This window comes from Piliocolobus tephrosceles, chromosome 13 (assembly GCF_002776525.5).
Source record: "Piliocolobus tephrosceles isolate RC106 chromosome 13, ASM277652v3, whole genome shotgun sequence".
NCBI classification, from domain to species: Eukaryota; Metazoa; Chordata; class Mammalia; order Primates; family Cercopithecidae; genus Piliocolobus; species Piliocolobus tephrosceles.
In genome coordinates, this window is record NC_045446.1 from 62,702,161 (window position 1) to 62,720,567 (window position 18,407).

General features: G+C 56.2%; 1 protein-coding gene across 1 annotated transcript in view; it reads right to left on the reverse strand.

The window, feature by feature from the left end:
* The window catches only part of PDE2A (phosphodiesterase 2A), a 72,413-nt gene that overhangs the window by 12,035 nt on the left and 41,971 nt on the right, over positions 1-18,407 (reverse strand). Inside the window, exons 5-20 of the mRNA XM_023209527.1 lie at positions 14,227-14,336; positions 13,320-13,375; positions 8,062-8,121; positions 7,191-7,344; positions 6,956-7,008; positions 6,670-6,744; positions 6,519-6,560; positions 5,943-6,008; positions 5,551-5,681; positions 2,851-2,962; positions 2,335-2,374; positions 2,152-2,215; positions 1,663-1,735; positions 1,389-1,566; positions 1,034-1,146; positions 268-345 (exon numbers count right to left, since the gene is read on the reverse strand). Of these exons, the coding sequence (XP_023065295.1) occupies positions 268-345; positions 1,034-1,146; positions 1,389-1,566; positions 1,663-1,735; positions 2,152-2,215; positions 2,335-2,374; positions 2,851-2,962; positions 5,551-5,681; positions 5,943-6,008; positions 6,519-6,560; positions 6,670-6,744; positions 6,956-7,008; positions 7,191-7,344; positions 8,062-8,121; positions 13,320-13,375; positions 14,227-14,336 (1,405 nt within the window). The remainder of the gene's footprint in view (positions 1-267; positions 346-1,033; positions 1,147-1,388; positions 1,567-1,662; positions 1,736-2,151; positions 2,216-2,334; positions 2,375-2,850; positions 2,963-5,550; positions 5,682-5,942; positions 6,009-6,518; positions 6,561-6,669; positions 6,745-6,955; positions 7,009-7,190; positions 7,345-8,061; positions 8,122-13,319; positions 13,376-14,226; positions 14,337-18,407) is intronic.

Genomic DNA, 18,407 nt, shown 5'->3' on the forward strand with positions numbered 1-18,407 from the left:
AAAAAAAAAAAAAAAAAAAAAAAAAAAAAAAAAAAAAAAACAGCTCAGAAGCAGACTCTGAGCTGAGTCCCAAGGCTGGAAGTAACCAGAGGAACTTGGAGGAGAGGTCTCTAAGCAGGGGTGGGAACTGCCCCTAAGGAGGGCAAGAGGCCTGCTATGGCTCTGGGCCTATCCTCTCATCCTCAGTAGAGATAGATCAGGAAGCCCTGCCTGGCCCTAGGTCCCCGGGAATCTGGGAGGAGGACTAGAGGTCTCTGCAAGCCTCACCTTCATGTGGTACATCATCATCTCATTGGCCAGGTGGCTGCGATACTGAGCCTCATTCACTTTTTTGTATAGGAGAGACTAGGGGAAAGAGTGAAAGATGGGGTTCAAGGAAGGTGGCTGTTAAACTTAGTAATGCCCCAGACTGGGACGAATAGGTCAGAAAGACACCCCACTTCCTGTCCCATTCTGGCCCCAGTCAAAACCTTCAAGCTCCAGTCCACAGTAAAGACCCCACCCCTACTTTCATCCAGACCCCCGCACCAGCTCCTCCACCTCAAGTCCTGCCAGCATTTGCTCTGGCCCTTTGCACCGCCCCCCATGCCTGATCCAGGCTTCAGTGATGGAGCCCAAGGCCCATGGAGGGAAGGAGAAGCAAGGAGGGGATCATATCAGGGACCTTGAGGCTGGATTCCCAGGCCAGAGTGCCAGCAGGCCTGGACACGGAGACCCAGCACTTCCAAAAAAGCACCCGGCTTGGGTTGAGGCTACTTCCAGGGAAGAGAGGAGGTTTTGACCATGGGAGCTTCTCATGGTCCCAGGAGGCAGAGTTGACAGGGCAGGAGATCGTATCCCCAATTTTTAGATGGGAAACTGAGCCCAGAGGTGGCCAGCGTGTCCTGAAGGCTACACAGCACCCCAGTGGCGGGACTGAGTGCCAGACCAAGGGATCAACCCACAGGGAGAGCCAGTCGCCGGAGGAGAAGGGAGGGTCCCTGGTGGGCCCCGCCCCTATCACCCCACACCCCACTCCCACCCCCGCCCTCACATGGGCGATGCTGATGCCACAGTAGATGGAGAAGGCCGTCGCCAGGTCCTCGTCGAACTTGCTGAACCACGGCCCATTGATCTTGTTCACCAGCTCAGCCACACCGATGACCTCTGGGGAAGGGAGAGGGGCAAGGAACCACCGGTGGAGGGAGGGATTGGGTGGAGGGAGGGATCCGGTGGGGACCTGCCCTCGCAGTTTCCGCTGGTGACATCCCAGATATGAAACCCGACTCCCTTCTGCTCCAGAACGCCGGAGGGGGTGGGGAAGTGTTGCCCACCCCAAGCTCGGACCCGCCCCGCCCCGCGCAGGTGCCGCCCCAGCCCCGCCCCTCCGCCCGGGCAGCCACGCGCACCCTGGTTCTCGTTCTTGATGGGGAAGCAGAGGATGTTGCGCGTGCGGAAGCCGGTGCTGTCGTCCACGCCGCGGTAGAAAAGCGGATGGGCATATGCGTCTGGGATGTTCAGGATCTGGCCCGTGGTCGCCACGTGTCCCGCGATGCCCTGATCGGCCGGGATGCGGATCTCGTAGCTCTGCCGGGGAAGAGATGGAGTCGAGACCAGAGGGGATTATTCAACGTCGGGCCCCCGGACACCCTAGGGCCACATACTCCCTCCACAGTCGCTCACCTCATCATCCACCACGCCCCCATCGAACACCTTGGCCACCAGCTCATTCTGATCCAGCAGGAACACAGAGCAGCTGTGGAGGGAGGGAGTTTGGTCCTCTGGTGCCTGACAACCCCCTCTGATCGCCCTCACTTTCCATAAGGAGGCAAAGGCCGGATTTCCGAGGCCTGGGAGGAGTGCTCCAAGGTAAGCCACTCTGCTCAGGGCTGGCTGGCACCAGAAACCTGTCCATTCAAGTGTGTTTTTTGGAAGCACCTACTATGTGCCAGGCACTGTGACAGGAGCTGAGGATCCAAAGCCAGCCCTGTCCCTGCTGTCATCGGAGCTTACAGTCTAGTGAGGGAGACAGGCATGAAATAAAGGATCCCTCCAAAGGTGATGAGGTCACACAGAAGGCAGAGAAGGGGAAGTGGGTTGGGCAGGAAAGGAGATGATGGGGACTGAAGGCCGCAGCCTCTCTCGCCCTGTCCCCTGGATAGAGTCACTCACATCTCTGCGTTGCTGAGGTTTCTGGCCTCTGTGATGATCTCCTGGAGCAGGACAGAGACGTCATCTGGGTGAGGGAGAAGACCAGGCATGGTGAGACCAGGCTGCCAAGCCCTCCCACCTCTCCTCTGCAACTGCCAGCCCCCGTACCCACACACAGCCAGGCATAGAGAACAGTGCACTCACCCAGGTGGGTGAAGAGGTTCTTTGCCACTTGGAGAAGAGCCTGGAATGAAGGAAATGGAGATCATAGGTGGTCAGGGTGCAGGGATCACCCTATCTAACCTCCTGCCTCCAACAGCACCCGGGTCTTCTCCTTCCTTCCCTAGGGCTCACCGGACAAGCCAGAAACTGTCAGTGTCTAATTATATCATTTGGCTACTAAGTGAAGGAGTGGGGAAATTGCCCCAGTGCAAGTGAGGAGTCTCCTGAGTGTCTCAGCCGCCTTCACACCAGCTCTAGCTGCCTAGGTGTTGCTGTAGTGCCCAGATTGAACACTAGAGGGCGATCACATACAGAGCCTGCGGGCAGTGGCACGGGTCCTGAGCAACTGCAGGCCTCCAAGTCATTAGGTCACGGAGCCACCTGGGGAAGGGCTGCCACCAGTCCAGAAAGACATGGGCACTTCCCTTCTGAATGGGTCTCGGGGGCTGAAAACTGGGCGAGTCAGTGCCCGAGAGAGGCTCAAGGCAGGTCGCTCACCTGGCACTCACACTTCAGTTTCTGTTCCTTCTGGAAGGCCAGGGTGCTGGTGAGCACGGTGCTGGTGTAGTGGAAGCAGTGCTGGATAACATGTTCGTCCTGGTCGGTGAACCTGGAGGAGGGTGTGGGCTCACTCAGGAGGGAAGGGAAGACTGGCTTCTCTCCCCACTCTCCTTACTTCTGTTCCACCAGAAGCCCACAGGGGTACCCACCTGCCAACTATATAACCACTGCACAGGCCCTTGGAACAGCTTCCCACCCCCATGCCCTGCAGACTGGGGGCTCCCTGAGGGGAGGGCTCCAGTCTGCCTTAGATGCTTGAAACTAGAGCCATACCTGCCCCCTCTGATTTGGGATTTACCCAGCCCAAAGCTGGGTCTCCTCCCTCAGTCTAGAGACTGCCTGGGCTCAAACTGGTGTTTTGCTCTTCCCCAGGCATGCCTCCAGCCTTAGGGAGGGGAAGTGGCACTGCCCTGTCTTGTGCAGCTCTTGTCACTACCCCACTCTCCCTGAACTCTGCTGGCCCTGATTCGGTGCCTCCAGAAATCCTAGGGTGGTGGTGTGGAGAGGACTGCTCATGGAGCTAGCTCTGGTGAGACAAGATCAGCCCCAAATCCTGCTTAGGTCATTCAATCTGGCCACCAAATGATTTGTCACTGGGGAGTTGCATGGGGCTGGGTGGACCAATGGTGTGGGTCATGGGAAGAACCTGCATCAGCCCACATCACACTGCCCTGAGGCGTCCCTGCCTAAGCCCTTCCCCACTTTTTGGCTGACCTTGGTGCTCTGCCCTTGTGGGGCATCCCCCACTCATGCTTGCCATCCAGTTATTCGGATCTAGATCCCATCCCCACCACCCTGGGTCTGTCTGCACACCTTCCTTACATCTGCGGTCCCTCAGCTAGCCCCACCCACCTCTCACCCCTCAACCCTGGACATCTCTCAGCTTCAGCCACACAAAGATCCTCATCATTCTGAGAAAACCTCGGGCTCTTTCACACCTTGGCGCTTTATTTTCTACACTGTTCCCTCAGCCTAGAATACCCTTCTCACTCTCTTCCCTCTACGCCCTGAAAATGAGCTTCAAGTCTTATGAGATGGGGCCATGACTATATCATCCATGCCCAGTGCACAGCGTGGTATAGGGGAAACACTTCGGAGATCTTTGCTCATGTCGTCACTGTATCCTATCCCTGGCCTTGCCACCAGCCCCATCCCACTCACAGCTGAAGGGCTTCTGGAGCCCCTGTTCTCTGGCTACTTAGCTGTGTTTCAGGAAGCTTCTCTGCAGTCACTGCACTGAGCTGAGCCCCACCCTGGCTCATGCAGTCATTCAACACTCACTCCCTGAAATGCGTGGGACCCAGAGATGGCCCTGCCCCTGCCCTGGGCCTCAGGGCTGCCACCAAGGCCCCATCTTGTTTTCCTGCTGATACCACCTCTCCTCCAGCTCTGGGGCCATCCCAGAACCCAATCTCCCAGCCAGCAACGAGAGGTAATGGCCCCTGCTGGACCCCCATTTACTCTACCTTCCTCTCCCCAAAGGCCTTCCCAAGGCCATCTAGATGGTCAGCACTGGGATGGCAACATTAAGTGCTCAATATTTGTTTGCTGAATGGCATAAATTCTCCCACCATTAGGATGCCTACAAGTTCCAGATGCCAGCAATCCCACATTCTCCCCGCCTTAGCGGATTCTGCCTTGCCCCTATATTCGTTTCCCCAGGCCCACCCAACTGTCAACACAGTTCCATGCTGGTAGGTTCTGCAGCTCAGACCTAGGACTCCTGAATCTCCACCCTACCCCAGCAGACCTCAGGCCCGGGCTCTGACACCTACCTAGTCCCAGGCTGTCTAGTGTCCACCCCCTGCTGGAGCTCCAGGCCCTGAAACCCAGCCTGTTTGCTTAGACTCCAGAGGCCAGCATCCTATCAGCATCTCTTTGCATCAGGACTCAGCCCCTCATCTGTCTACTTCTCCCCACCTATGTGATGCAGCACAAACTTTCGTCCTGCCAGCCCAAGTGTGAACCTGCACCCAGGACAGAAATGGCTCACCAGACACAGCACTGTTTCTCCCTGAACTAAGATCCATTTGCAATAAAATTCAGGCACCTACTGCCTGTTCATGAGTTGGTGTAGACATGAAATTTATGTATGACACCGTTTCTAGACCCCAGGTTTGTCCTCAGTTCTCGAAATATGCTTCCCAACTAGGCCTCCAAGGCTGCTTCTCTGTCCACTGTGCCCTGCCCACCTCTCTTTTTTTGTATCATTTTTACTGCTGCCCTGTCAGGGGCTCAAAAGATCGACAGCTTTTCCCAGTCCCCAAGCATATTCCCTTTAGCCACGGTCCACTGTGTTGATGATGTTCTGTGAGTCCCAGAGGGTTCACCCAACCCAGAACGCACCCGCCCCTCCATCTAGCAGTTTCTAGCAGTAATGCAAAAACAGGGATGGCAAGGGAGGGAGCCCAATACCCCAAGAGCAGATAACCCAAACTTCAGGAAGTGCGGGAAGAGAAGAGGAACCAGCTTGGACCTCAACATGACTTTCATTCTGTTGCATTAACACACTGTTCAACCCACTGCTGCTGAGACAGTAGGCCTGGTTCAGTACCCTTCCCACATTGTTACCCTAGTGGAGCCCTAGCCAGCCTCTCAGTGACATCTCCTGATCCGCATCATCCCACAAAGACTCACAAGTCTCCTTCTAGCTTGTTGAAGGCGCAGGCCAAGGCCACCACCTGGTCAGTGGCCCGGCTGATGACAGGGACACAGAGCATGGCCTGCAGCTCACAGCCCAACATGCTCTGCAGCTGTTGCACATCCTCCTGCAAAAGGGAGGCAAGTCAGGGCAGGGAATGAGCGGGGAGTATGCTTCCCTCCTCCAGCCCTCCATCACATTTTGCAATGGGCAGTTCTAAGGGATTCATGCAAGGCTGGAAGCTCCATGTCATGGAGATGGGATAGTGGAAAGTCCCCAGGTCTTATCTCCCCCATTCCTAGGCTGCTCTGTAACAGAGACCCTGGCTCTGGGGGATGGACAGTGGGGTCTCCCCTCTCCCCTCTGGGTCATCCAGGCCATCACTTACAGAGGTGAGGTCCTTCAGCTGGATGGACTTCTTGTCATCCACCACCTGGCCCAGGCATCCTGTCAGCTAGGGGGTGAGGAGAGACCGAGTCAGGGCCCAGTACTCCCCAGGTCAGGGGATCTCAACCTGTCCCCATCCTCAAGTCTGGAAGTTTCAAAGAACCCTCCAGTCAGTTCAAATGGTGGACAGGGTCAGCACCAATGAGCAGAGATGGAAGGGACTCTGGTAGAATCCCTATAGAAGATTCTAGGGTCTTCCCTAACTATGAGAGAGATAAGCAGACTCCAAGGATTCTCATCGACAGATTCTAGCAGATCCATATCCAGAAACACTCCAACAGAAGTGAGCAGGTCCCAGGTAAGCCTTTCTGTAGATGCTAAGAGATTCTTGCTAATAAAGCCTGATGATCACAGGGTGTGATCCCTGCAGCATTTCTAAGTAGATCCCAAGATCCAGATAATTCCATCGGATTCCGAGAGTCTAGAGGATCCAAATACTCCAGACAGATCCCAGGAGTGTCTACCCCGCCTCAACCGCCCCTGCGGACTCCAACGAGAAGACAGACGAGGGACTCACGGGAAAGCTGATCTCTTCCCCGAGCACTTTGTCTCCCATGACCTGAGGAACAGAGTGCAGGGAGCCGGTTAAAGGCAAGGGATTTCCCCCTCGGAGACCCGAGTTCCTCACCCAGCCCCCACCCAGCTCTACAGTGGACCCGGGCCCTCACCTTGCAAGAAAGCTGGAGACTGTCCTCTGACACCAGCAGGAGGCAGCAGCGGGATGCCCGGGTCTCCTGCTGCAGCTAAGGGAGGGACAAGGGAGGGCGAGGGGGTGACCGCGGAACCCGGCCACCCCACTCCCCACCTGCCCCCCTCTCCGGGGCTCTTCAGGGGGGTGGAGGAGAGGGGAAGGAGGGACATCGTAATCGGAACTGAGATGGAGGGCTCAAGGGGAAGTTGGTCCGGGGAGGGAGACAGGACGGGGAAGTGGCTGGGAGGGGCGCAGAGACTCACGTATTGGAGCACTTTGAGCTGCAGGGACGAGGCATCCAGGTCGTAGAGCTCCCCTGCAAGGACCAGGCGCAGGTCAGAGAGAGGGCCCCTCCGTACCTCCGTGTCCGGGTCCCTCGGGCGCCGCTCAGCTCCGCGCCGGGCCAGCCGCCGGCTCCCGGGACCGCCTAACCCGCCCACCTCCCCTCCAAGTTCTGCCCGGCCCCGCCCTCGTGACCTGCCCAGGCCAGGTCCTCACCGCACAGTTGCAGGATCTTGCGGTCGCGGTCGGTGTACGCTGCCCCGCCCTTCTCGTCTTCCACCGACCCCTCCGGGGGGTTCTGGACGGCTCGGGGAGCCTCGCTGGGCCGGCGCTGCTGCAGGGCCTGCACCCTCCGCAGGGCCACCAAGGTCTGGGACAGGCCGAGCGGTTAGCGCGCCGCTCGCCCCACCCTCGCTGCGCTTGCTGCCGCGGGATTCCTGCCTTTGCTCCCGCCGTTCCCTCTGCCTGCCGGGCCCATGGACCCCGTCGCCGTCCCAATCACCTCATCCCTGGACTCTACCTTCCTGAGGGCTCCCCCGGGGGCTCCCACCGCCCCTGGAGCGTCCAGCGGTCCAGGAACAGCAGGGTACAGGGTCTATCTCCATCTCTAGCCCCTAGATTCTTCCAAGACAAGATGTCAGATTTCTGTCTCTAGCCCCCTCAGGAAGTCGTAAGTCCTTGTTAAAGTCACAAAATCATAAAGTTTCAGGCATGAAAGAGACTCAGTATCATTATGTGGAGGGTTCTTTCTAAATACAGATGCTCCTGGACTTAGGATGGGGTTGCTTCCCCATAAATCCATCGAAAAGTCAAGAAACTGTAAGTTGGCAACCGTGTGTATTTACAAGGTATTTGACCAGTTTTGTCTCACCACTGCCCTAGGTCAGTCGGTGCTATCATTATCCCCATTTTCAGGTGTGAAACTGAGGCTCAGAGAGGTTTAGTGACTTGCTTAAGGTCACACAGCTCAAAAGCATCAAAGCCAAAGCTAAAACCTAGGTCTGTCCAGCTCCCTGGCCAGAACATCTTCCCATCAGCTGTGATAAGGGTCTTTAGCCTCATTGTACATGGCCCCACTCCCACTCACATGCCTCTCCACTGCCTGCAGGCTCCATTCCTCATTGTCACTCAGCTGGCCACAGTGCACCTGGAGGGATGGGAGAAGGGAACTAGCTGTGACCTCTCCCAGTGTCTGTCTCTGCCAGAGTGCCCTCCCCATGCGCAGCACACACGGGTCCCCACCAACACATCCACACTCCAGTCTGTGGGCCTCAGCGATAACCTCATCTTTCTGACACCCAGACAGCTCCAGGAAAATCCCCTCCTGTAGGAAGTCTCCTAGGACTAACCCAAAGACGTGAAACTTTTTTGTCTCTGCCTTTTCAATCACTGCCTCATCAAGACCACAGCCCAGGTGTATGGTTCAGGGGATGGAGGGACCTTAGACCCCTCTTCAGCTCCCAGCCTATGGAGCTCTGCAGGTCCTGATTTTAGAATTGGTGGTATTAGCTTTAGCCTCCCAGCTCTATCCTTTCTGAGTTAGGGTTTGAGCTTCCCCTAAGTCTTGGATAAAGGAATGGGTTCAGTATGATGCACCTGCCATGGTGAGGATGGATGGGTGAATGAATAAATGGATAAATGGGTTGGTGAAGTGCTTTGCCTTACATGCGATTCTCACCACTGTGATGCAAGCCTACACCTGGCAGGCAAGACATGGCCAGAAAACTGGAGTGACTTGCCCAAAATCACACAGCAGAAAGTGGCAGAGTGAAGACAGCACCACCCACTCCCTCCCGTTCTCTGCCCACACCTTTCCCCCTCTAGATCCACTCCACCACCCCCATCATCCTGTCCCTCTCCAAGTTCCCTGTGCCAGTCACCAGGGAACTCAGCCCATCTTTCATACTCTGTGAAGTCTCTTCCCCGACCCCTACTTGGGTGCTTGTCGAGGAAAATGAGAGACGGTGGGGAGGGAGGGTGGCAGCCTAGGGACCCACTACAGGTCCTGCCAGCAAGGCTCCCCACCTGCGTCACTAGCTTCCGGAGCCCACTCAAAGCTGCTCACCACCTGCAGAGCTCCCCACAGTGCCTGCACTGGGGGCCCCTCCTTTCTCCTCCCTCCCCAGTCAGCAGCCAATGCCTGCCTCAGCTCTGGGTCTCCTGCCAAGAGCAGATGGGGAGGAGGAGACCAGCAGGTTCTCGGGAAGCTCACGGTCTGACTGGGGCGGGATGAGTAGGGGGACATGACTGGGAGGAGGTGTGGAGCCTCATACCTGAGGAAGGAGAGAGAAAACTAGGCGGGTAGCTCAGAGGGGAGGACATTTGGAAGGCTTCCTGCATTGGCATGGGGAGGACAAGTAGACCTTGAAGAGACCAGGACATTGGCAGTAGGTGGTTTAGGGAGACGAGGATCCAGGTAGGGGTGTGGTCCATAGTACCACAGAAAGAAGGGCCTTGAGTGTCAGGCTAAGAAGTAGGACTTTAGCCTGAGAGTACTGGGGAGCCATGGCAGACTTCAGTATCTGAGGGCCACTGTCTTTGGGGTGTAGGGTGAATTTGAGGGAGGAAGATTGGAGGCAGGAAAACCTGGAAGAGACCTGGGCTGTCAAGGATGGTGTTGAAACTTAAGCTCTGGATGAGGTTCAATCTGTGACTCCTACGGGACAGCAGGGGCTGGAGGGAGGAGAAGCTGGAGCTATGGTTCATTTGCATATGGCTTATATAAATATGTTGGCATTTTACTGTTAGCACATGGAGGAGGACATGGTTCTTGTTCCTTCCACCTGGTCCCATCTCTCAGGAATAGAGAAGTCTGGGACCCCTCTAGGGTTGTGGGGGCGACCAGTTCCTGGGCTGCCTCGGTCTGCCTGCACTCAGCATGTGCACACACACACACATGTACACTCTCATGAAGAACGTCAGGCCCTCACACACATGCATTTACACTCACTCACCCATGGAGGTGGTACACACACACACACACACACGGAGCAGTCACAGACACAAAGACATCCACACATCCACCCTTACCGTGTCCACAGCATCCCCACAGGCACATTCATGCCTGTACAAAGGAAACTTAGTTCACATACTCAAGAGCCATGCACATGCACCTGGCACCCCCATATACAAACACACACAATCACCCCAACACACTCATGGCTTTTTGTTCACCAACAGGAACACACACTTGCACCTGCTCTTGCTAATCAAGGCAAGTGTCTGGGGCCCAGTGCGAACACTCAACAGTGTGCACTGTGACTGTACGAGAGGGTTAAAAACCCAGCACAGCCCCCAGGTCCCTACCCTCACCAGGTTCAAAATGGCTAATGGCATGAACACCCCATCCCCGTGCAGGGAGCTGGTGTGGCTGGTGCAGCTGGGGGAAGAGTGGGCACAAATCAGGCATCAAATGCCAGAGACCAAGGGCCGCCACTCCTCAAAGAGACTTATTATCCCAGGATTAAAGAACAGAGTCAAAGACTCTTTCCACACACAAAAAAAAACTGCAATCAGGGCACCTTGAGTGGTGAGCTGTAAAGGCCCAGAAGTCAGCCACACAGCCCTGCACCTGGCTGGCATATTCCTCAGAGAGCCCGCGCTGACTGCATCCTCATCGGGCCCCAGCATTCCTTTGCAGGACTCCCTCAAGGGGTTTCCTTGCTAGCCCTTGCCATCACATGTGATCCTATCCTTATTTTGCTCACTTGTTTCGCAATAGTTTTGTTATTTTTATTCTTTTTAGAGATGTCTTGAGTCTCACTCTATTCTGCAGGCCAGATTCGAACTCCTGAGCTCAAGGAATACTCCCACCTAAACCTCCCAAGTAACTGGGGTCATGCTCACTTTAGTGCTTGTCACCAAGACAGGGCCTGTCTAATCTGTCTTGGTCACTTCTGTGTTCCCAGCACCTAGCACACCATGCCTGGCATACAGTGGGTACTCAAGAAATAGTTGTTCAACTGACGGTGAGTGGGTGGATGGGTAGGTGGATCAGTGGATGAATACTAAGAGCAGAGACACAGAGAGGGGAATGGGGCTTGTCGAGGAAGAAGCTGGTGACTCGAGCTTCCCAAAAGATCAGCCCTGTGGCACTCCATCTACCTTCTGCACCCTCTGCCCTCAGATTCTGGCAGCAGCTGGAAAGTCTGGGGCTGCCTGTGCTGCTTCTGGGAGGCAGTGAGATCCTGTGGGCCAGGGAGCATCTGCCAGACGTGTATGCCTTGGGGAGGGGCATCCTGGGGAAGTGCATTTCCACAGGAGTGGGAAGGTGCAGGCTTGGAGGAGAGGCAGATGTGAATAATCTAAACACCTTTCAAGAGCTCTTCCCTGCCCAGGGTATTTGAGGAGATGAAGGGATGGTTGTTGAAAACTCCTGGCAGCCAGAGCCCAGCTGGCTAGCATACTACTCAATAGCATGCACCCCTATTTCAGCTTCCCCAGGACCACACTCTCCCCTCAGCACACCACCCCTTCCCCCGGCCTCCTTCCTGCCTCGCTCACATTCCTCCTCTGCCTAGAATCCCCTTTCCCTTCTTCCCTGCCTGTGGACCTCCTACCTGTGCCCCAAGGCCCCACACAAATGCTCTCTCCATGAGGCACCACTTGCTGCTCCAGGCTCTGCCATCAGAGCACCTGCTGGCAACAGTATTTCATCTGGCCCGTGGTGGAGAGGGTGTCCCCACCTTCCCCAAGACTAGGAGCTCCCTGAAGGCAGAGTCAGCTCCAGCACCCAGCCTGCCGCAGGATCACAGCAGAGTTCTACTGGGTGAGTTAAGTGTAAGCGATCTGATCCCACCAGCATCCCTGAGACACACACACACACACACACACACACACACACATTGGCCTCTGGTCCAGCCTGAGCCAAGGTGAGCAGAGGCCATGGCAGGCATTCTGCCCACAAGGGGAGTAACCTTCCAAATGTCTTCCCCTTGCTTCCCTCCTGACCCTCCTGACCCAGTCCTCACAGCCTTAACCTAAGGAAGTCCTTCTCAGGCACCTGGCACCCCAGGCCTTTTGCCCTTAGCAGAGAAGGAGGTGCTCGACCCAGCCACCGCCTCCCAACCCCCACCTCTGCACATAGGCCCTCATCTCGGTGCCCCTCAAAGCTGACCAGCCCTGGGAGAGACCGAAAGCAAAGAATAGGGGGAGGCGGCCCCCTGAGAACTCCATGCAACAGCAGCTCCATTCCAGAAGCTGGGGGTGGGGGAAACAGCTTGCGGAGAAACCAAGCAGCGGCCTCGGCTCCCTCAGTCAAGCAGATGAGTGTGGAGGAGATCCAGCCAAGTACCCCTCCTCTCCTCTCCCCTCTCAGCCATCCCCCACTCCGACCACCCTCTCCTGCCAGCAGCTCAGAAAGGTCAGGCGCCTGGGAAGCCTTTAATTCCATTTTAATGAGCTGGAGAAGAGTCCCCGGGGAACCAACACCTGCTCATTTATCTGTCCATGCCCCCAAGCCTGCCCTTTACTGGAATGGCAGCCCCCTTGACAGAAGCAGAACCCCAATAATAGCAATTTGGGAAACTCATCCTTTGGTTACTAGGATAGAACAAGAGTTTGAACCCCCACCTCCACACAGGAGAAGAAACTTAAAGAGCCACAGAATCTCACCCCCACAGGCTCTGCACTTCCACAATCCCCTCCGCGGAGCAGAAACCCTGGGAACTCTGTGAGGGGCTGCGGAGGGAGCCTTGCCTGGGTTCTGAGGCTCTGGCAGAGCATCCACCACTTCCCACTAACACTCCTTCCTCAGCCACTCCAGGAAGCCCGCCTAGCTACCTGTCTTCTGCCCAGCCTCAGCCCTGGGTCTGGCTGGCCTGCCCATGGCCTTTCTCTCCTCAAGGGCCCCAGCTCCAGCCACTCCAAATCTCTGGCTAGTTTTCCACACTGTCTCTGTTGGTCAGGCCCTTAGGTCCATCTGTCCCTCCACAACCTCTCTCTTCACACCTCACTTGGTTCATGCCCTCCTGGACACGGTCCCCACCCCATGTGGAGGATCCCAAAGAGAAACCAAGGTTAGCGCTGTGTATGCCAATGGCTGGGCCTTCTAACCTCATGGGGGCTGAGAGCCCAGCAGGGGCTTGCACATCCCTCAGAAAGCTGCTGACTGGGCCAATGGCTTCATCCTACCCATTCGAGGTGGGGCAGAAGGCTGGGGTGTGGGAGATGCCCCAACTCCTCCCACCCCCACACCCCCACTTCCCCTCACTCCATCCTCACTTATGGCTCCCATCTCTCTCTCACACACACACACACACACACACATGCCCCAGACAGGCTCTATCCACCACTCCCTCCCGTGGTCTCCTCTCCCCACATCCCACCACCTAGGCAGGCTCTTACCAAGATGACAGCTGCCACGGCCCCGGCCTCCTTGTCCACTAGCGGTATGACCAGCACTGAGGGGGAGAGGGCAATGAGGTGCTCCTGCAGGGCTGGTGAGGCTCAGAGATACCAAGCCGGGACCCAGGACGGGGACACAAAGATGTAGACAAAGAGAGGCCAGGACAGAGACACAGAGAGACCCCAAAAACCCACAGAAACATAGAGGCGGGTCCTGAGGCAGTGACAAAAACAACCTCAGCAACAGCCTCTGCACGGAAGGAAACCCCTTCACTCAACAACCTTCTCGTGATCCTCTCAGGGTTGCAGGGAGGAAGGCAGGTGAGGCTGAGCACCTCTATTTTACAGATTGGGAAACTGAGGTCTAGAAAGGGGAAGTGACTTGCCCAAGATCACACAGCAAGTCAGGTCTCCTGACTCCCAGTCTTGTGCACTTTCCACATCGAGACAGAGGACAGAGACCTAGAGAGACTGAGACACGAGGCAGAGAGAGACATGGCGGACAGGAGGCATGGAGGAAAAGAGAAAGAGAAATAGGGCCAATGACAGTGACAGAGAGAGTGTGAGAACAACTACAGCCCCATCCAGCATCAGGCACAAGCACATCACAACCACAGCCACGGGCCACTGAGCCCTCGCATGTGCCAGGCTCTTAACATGCATGATCTCACTTGCGCCTCCTTGAAACACCCCCTCAAGGTAAATACTATTGTCCCATTTTATAGTCAGGAAGTTGAGGCTCAGAGAGTTTAGTAGCACAATAGAGAGAGAATTAGATGGAGGGATTGCTAGAGACACAGAGCAAGAGAAAGAAGGAGACAGAGATGAAGAGGGGTAGAAGACAGACATGACCTGGAGTGCAGGGACCACAGTCCCTCCCTGCCCCTGCCCAGCCCCTAGCCCTTACCTTGGGTATGAGGAACCAGTGGAGCCACCAGCCTGGCCAAGGGCTTCCCTGGCAGGTCTGAGAGGCCCAGCCCATTGCAGCCCAGCCGCTTCTGGGAGATGATAGCCTCCCTGAAAAGAGGACATGATGCCACCTTGAGAGCTCCCGGCTCAGGGAGGAGCAAGGCCTGGCCTGGGGACACAGGAAAGTTTGGACCCTGCACATGTGCAAGGATCTGGGCAAGCTGACCTGCCTCAGGGCGGACACGATGACAGCAAAAGTGAAAAACTAGGGGACCCTGGCCCCTATGTGGAGAAACAGGCAGCCACAGTCTGGCCTCTGGTGCCCCTTGCTGGTAAAGGCTCAGGTGGGGCCCTGCACAGATCTTCCAGGCAGTGGGAGAGCACAGGAAGTAAACGCAGGGGCTCAGAGCTGGGCTGCCTGCTACAATCTGACCTTAGGCATGTGACCTGACCTCTCTGATCTTCCCAAGGAGAACTAGGGTGGGGAGAGAAGAACCCTCCCCATCACCATCCTCAGAAAACAATTGTTGATCAACTTTTAGTGCTAAGCACAGGAGGTAATCATCATAACTAAAGTTTATTGGCCATTTCCTACGTCCCGTGCACAGCCCAAGCAACTCACATAGATGAACTCAGAGTTCCCAGCAATTCTGTGAGTTTGATATCTTCATTTTCAGATGGAGAAGCTATGGCACCAAGAGGCTAAATAGTTGTCCAGGGTCACACAGTGAATAAGTGGTAGAGCGAGGATTTGAACCCAGGCAGGTGGTACCAGGGCTAGGTCTAACCACTATGCTGGAAACTTTCCAAATACCTGTGGAGGTGTGAGCTTTGAACGGAGGGCAGGTGTGAGTGTCAGGGTATGACGGTGGCAGAGGGGTGGTGGGAACCAAGGCAGGGGAGGTTGGTATGGGAAGAATGAGTTTCTCTCTGCCCCACCACACAACCCACCTCCTCTACCCCCTTGGCCTCTGGTTCAACCTGCTTAATTAAGCACATGAGTTTGCACCAAATGTCACTCTTTGACGATTAATTGTCCTGGGTTCTTCATTCCCCATGCTGCCTCCACTTAATTGTGATTGTAGGAACTGCCTGGCCTGGACAGAAGAGAAACCTGGGGAACTGTGTGCATACAGTGTCACTAAGGGAAGCCCAGCAAAGGTCACATGAGGAAAAAGAGGGGGTGGCCTGCAAGTCACGAGATCACTAGGTCACAGACTCTAGACAAAACAAGGACCAAAGAAGTTGAGCATCTCGTTCAAGCTCATGCAGCATTCTGAACCGGGCCCATTCCTTCCCGGCCACTTTAAGTAATCCAGGATCTACAGGAACTGGTGGTTTCTCCCACCTTCCAGCCCTTACACACAGGACCTTTAAGGTTCCTGGAGTGCTGGGCTCCAGTTCCCGGCTGTCCACATTGCCAGTCACCCCAGGAAGGAGAGGGACGTAGGGTGGCAGGAGGGCAATGGGAGCCACGTTTCCTGATGATTAAACTGATGAGATGAAGGCTGAGGCTTCATGGAGGCAGTGGGTGACCCCCGGCCAAACCCTGCCCAGCTCCTTGGCCTCGGACAATCTGGTTACCCGGAGGCCACAAGGTGGCAATGGTCCTTGCGTTGCTGGTCAGTGCGCACTGCAGCCTCATCCTGCCGACCCCCAACTATTCCCCTCCCACCCTTGGACTGGAGCTGCCTTGGCCTCTCTCCCAGGACCCTGATGAAGGAATCTGTCCTCAGCCTTTCTTCTCTTTTGCACAAAACCCCTCCGTGCTCACGGCCTCATGACTCTCCAGCCCTCACTCATGAGCTCCAGACCCCAGATACTCAAAGGCCACCTGGAGCCTCCCACCCACGTCCCTGAGGTGGCCCAGGGACCCCCATCCCATCTGAATTATTATCTCCACTCCCCCCACCTCACAGCAAAGCAGCACAACCATCCACTGGGTCCTTTGCAGCTTCTCCGAAAACCTGCCTTCTTTCCTCACCTCCCCATCCGATCAGTGAGTCACCTCCCAGGTATCACCCACAACTGTCCTCTGCTCTCTATGCCCAAGTCACTGCCCTGCTCACGTGGAGACACCTTTTCCCTGAACCCTGGAGCAGCCTCTCCCCGAGCCTCTAGCTTCCTCGCTGGGTCTCTTCAATTCATCCTCCATGCCAGAGCAAGAATAAGCATTCTAGACTAAAAACCTCAGGGGAGGGTTCTACTTCAAGTCTCTCATTCCACTGGGTCCTTCTGGGTCAGGTTCAGTGCTGAGGGCTGAGGGCTGAGGTGAGCAGAGGGGTCAGACACATGCCTCACCTGAGGAGGCCAAGGACATGTGGAGATCGACATACAGACCCACGCTTGAGTCGGGAGATGAGGGCTCTGCCAAAGGCAGGAAGAGCAGGCCCCAGCCCGCCCAGGTGCAGGGTATGATAGAGTCAGAGAAGGCTTCCTGTAGAGGGAGACACCTGAGTTGAGTCCTAAAGGACATGCAGGGTTATTGAGGCAGACAGGAAAGGATGTCCAGGGAACTGCATGTGCGAAGGCTTGGAGGCGAGAAGACTGTGTGCCTGCTGAAAGGTACGGCCACAAGGAGGTTGGTGTGGCTGGATAGCCGAGAGCAAGGCTAGACAGAGGCCAGGGCCCTATAGGGAGCTGGGCTTAAGCCTGAGGGCAGGGGGAGCCCTGGGAGGGATTTGAGCAGGGCACGGTAATGGTCAGGTGATTTCAGAACCATCTGATCGTGCTGCCTGGGTAGAACTCTCAACATAAGGAGATTGTGACACTGGAAACCTTGTCTCAGTGAGGGTCCAATATCTTAGTGGCCCTGGACAAGAGAGAGGCTGGGCTGGGATAGACCAACCTTGACTAAGCCGAGATGCCCCCAAGCACTGGGGCTTCCAAGGACCCTCAATTCTCAGGAAGCCTTGGCACCTTCCTCTGCAGCCTGCCCTCCCCCAGCTTTGCAGGACCCCACAGCCCACGCTCACCTTAATCTATCCCTGTGGGAGCCCCTTTCCTCTGCCATAGCCCTCCCAGAACTGCTGTCCTCCTGAAGGCTCCAAAGACGCCCACAGACTGCAAGGGGGAATGTGCCGAGGCTGAGTCTCCCTCACCCACATGGGAGTGGGAGCTTCGTCCACTGCTCAGACCCCCGATAGCTCCTGGCTCAACTTAGATCAGCTCCCTGCTCCTCTCCAGTTCCTCCCTTACTACTCCGCCGCCACCCCCACCCTGCCTTCCAGGCTCATGCTTGGGCTTGTGGGGAACTCCACCCCCCAGGGCCAGCTGCCCAGGTGAAGGCTAATGACAGCACTGGGTGCCTGGGTGGTCATGGCCTGCCCCACTGAAGATAAGGACAGATGGGCACAGAGTGAAGAGAGGAATAGGCGTGGATTTTATGGCAGTTCCGTCCCTTTAACAACTATTTGTTTAATGGAAAAAGAATCGAGGGAAAGGTTCTCTGCTGGTAGGGCCAACAGCCTGGAAAAAGCTGGGTCCCCTGCACTTCTCTGAGCCCCTGTGTGTGTCTTTCTCAGGTCCTCTACTTTGGAGAAGCCCCTTCCTCCAACACCCACTAGGTCCCAGGCATCAGCGAGCCGCCAAGCCTGTTGCTGAGCCCATCCTCCCACAGAACCCCATCACCCCGGGGAACCCCCACCCTCACTGAGCCCCCGACTCTCACTAAGTCTCCACCCCCTCACTGAGTCCCCATCCTCTCACTGAGCCCCAATCCCCTCACTGAGCCCCCATCATCTCACTGAGCCCCCATCCTCTCACTGAGTCCCCATCCTCTCACTGAGCCCCATCCCCTCACTGAGCCCCCACCCTCTCACTGAGCACCATCCCCTCACTGAGCCCCCATCCTCTCACTGAGCCCCCACCCCCTCACTGAGCCCCCATCCCCACACTGAGACTCCATCCTCTCACTGATCTCCCATCCCCTCACTGAGCCCCCATCATCTCACTAAGCCCCCATCCCCTCACTTAGTCCCCATCCCCTCGCTGACTCTCATCCTCTCACTGAGCCCACATCCTCTCACTGGGCCCCCATCTTTTCACTCGGCCCTCATCCCCTCATTGAGACCCCATCCACTCACTCAGCCCTCATCCCCTCACTCAGCCCTCATCCTCTCACTCAGCCCTCATCCCCTCATTGAGCCCCTATACACTCACTCAGCCCTCATCCCCTCA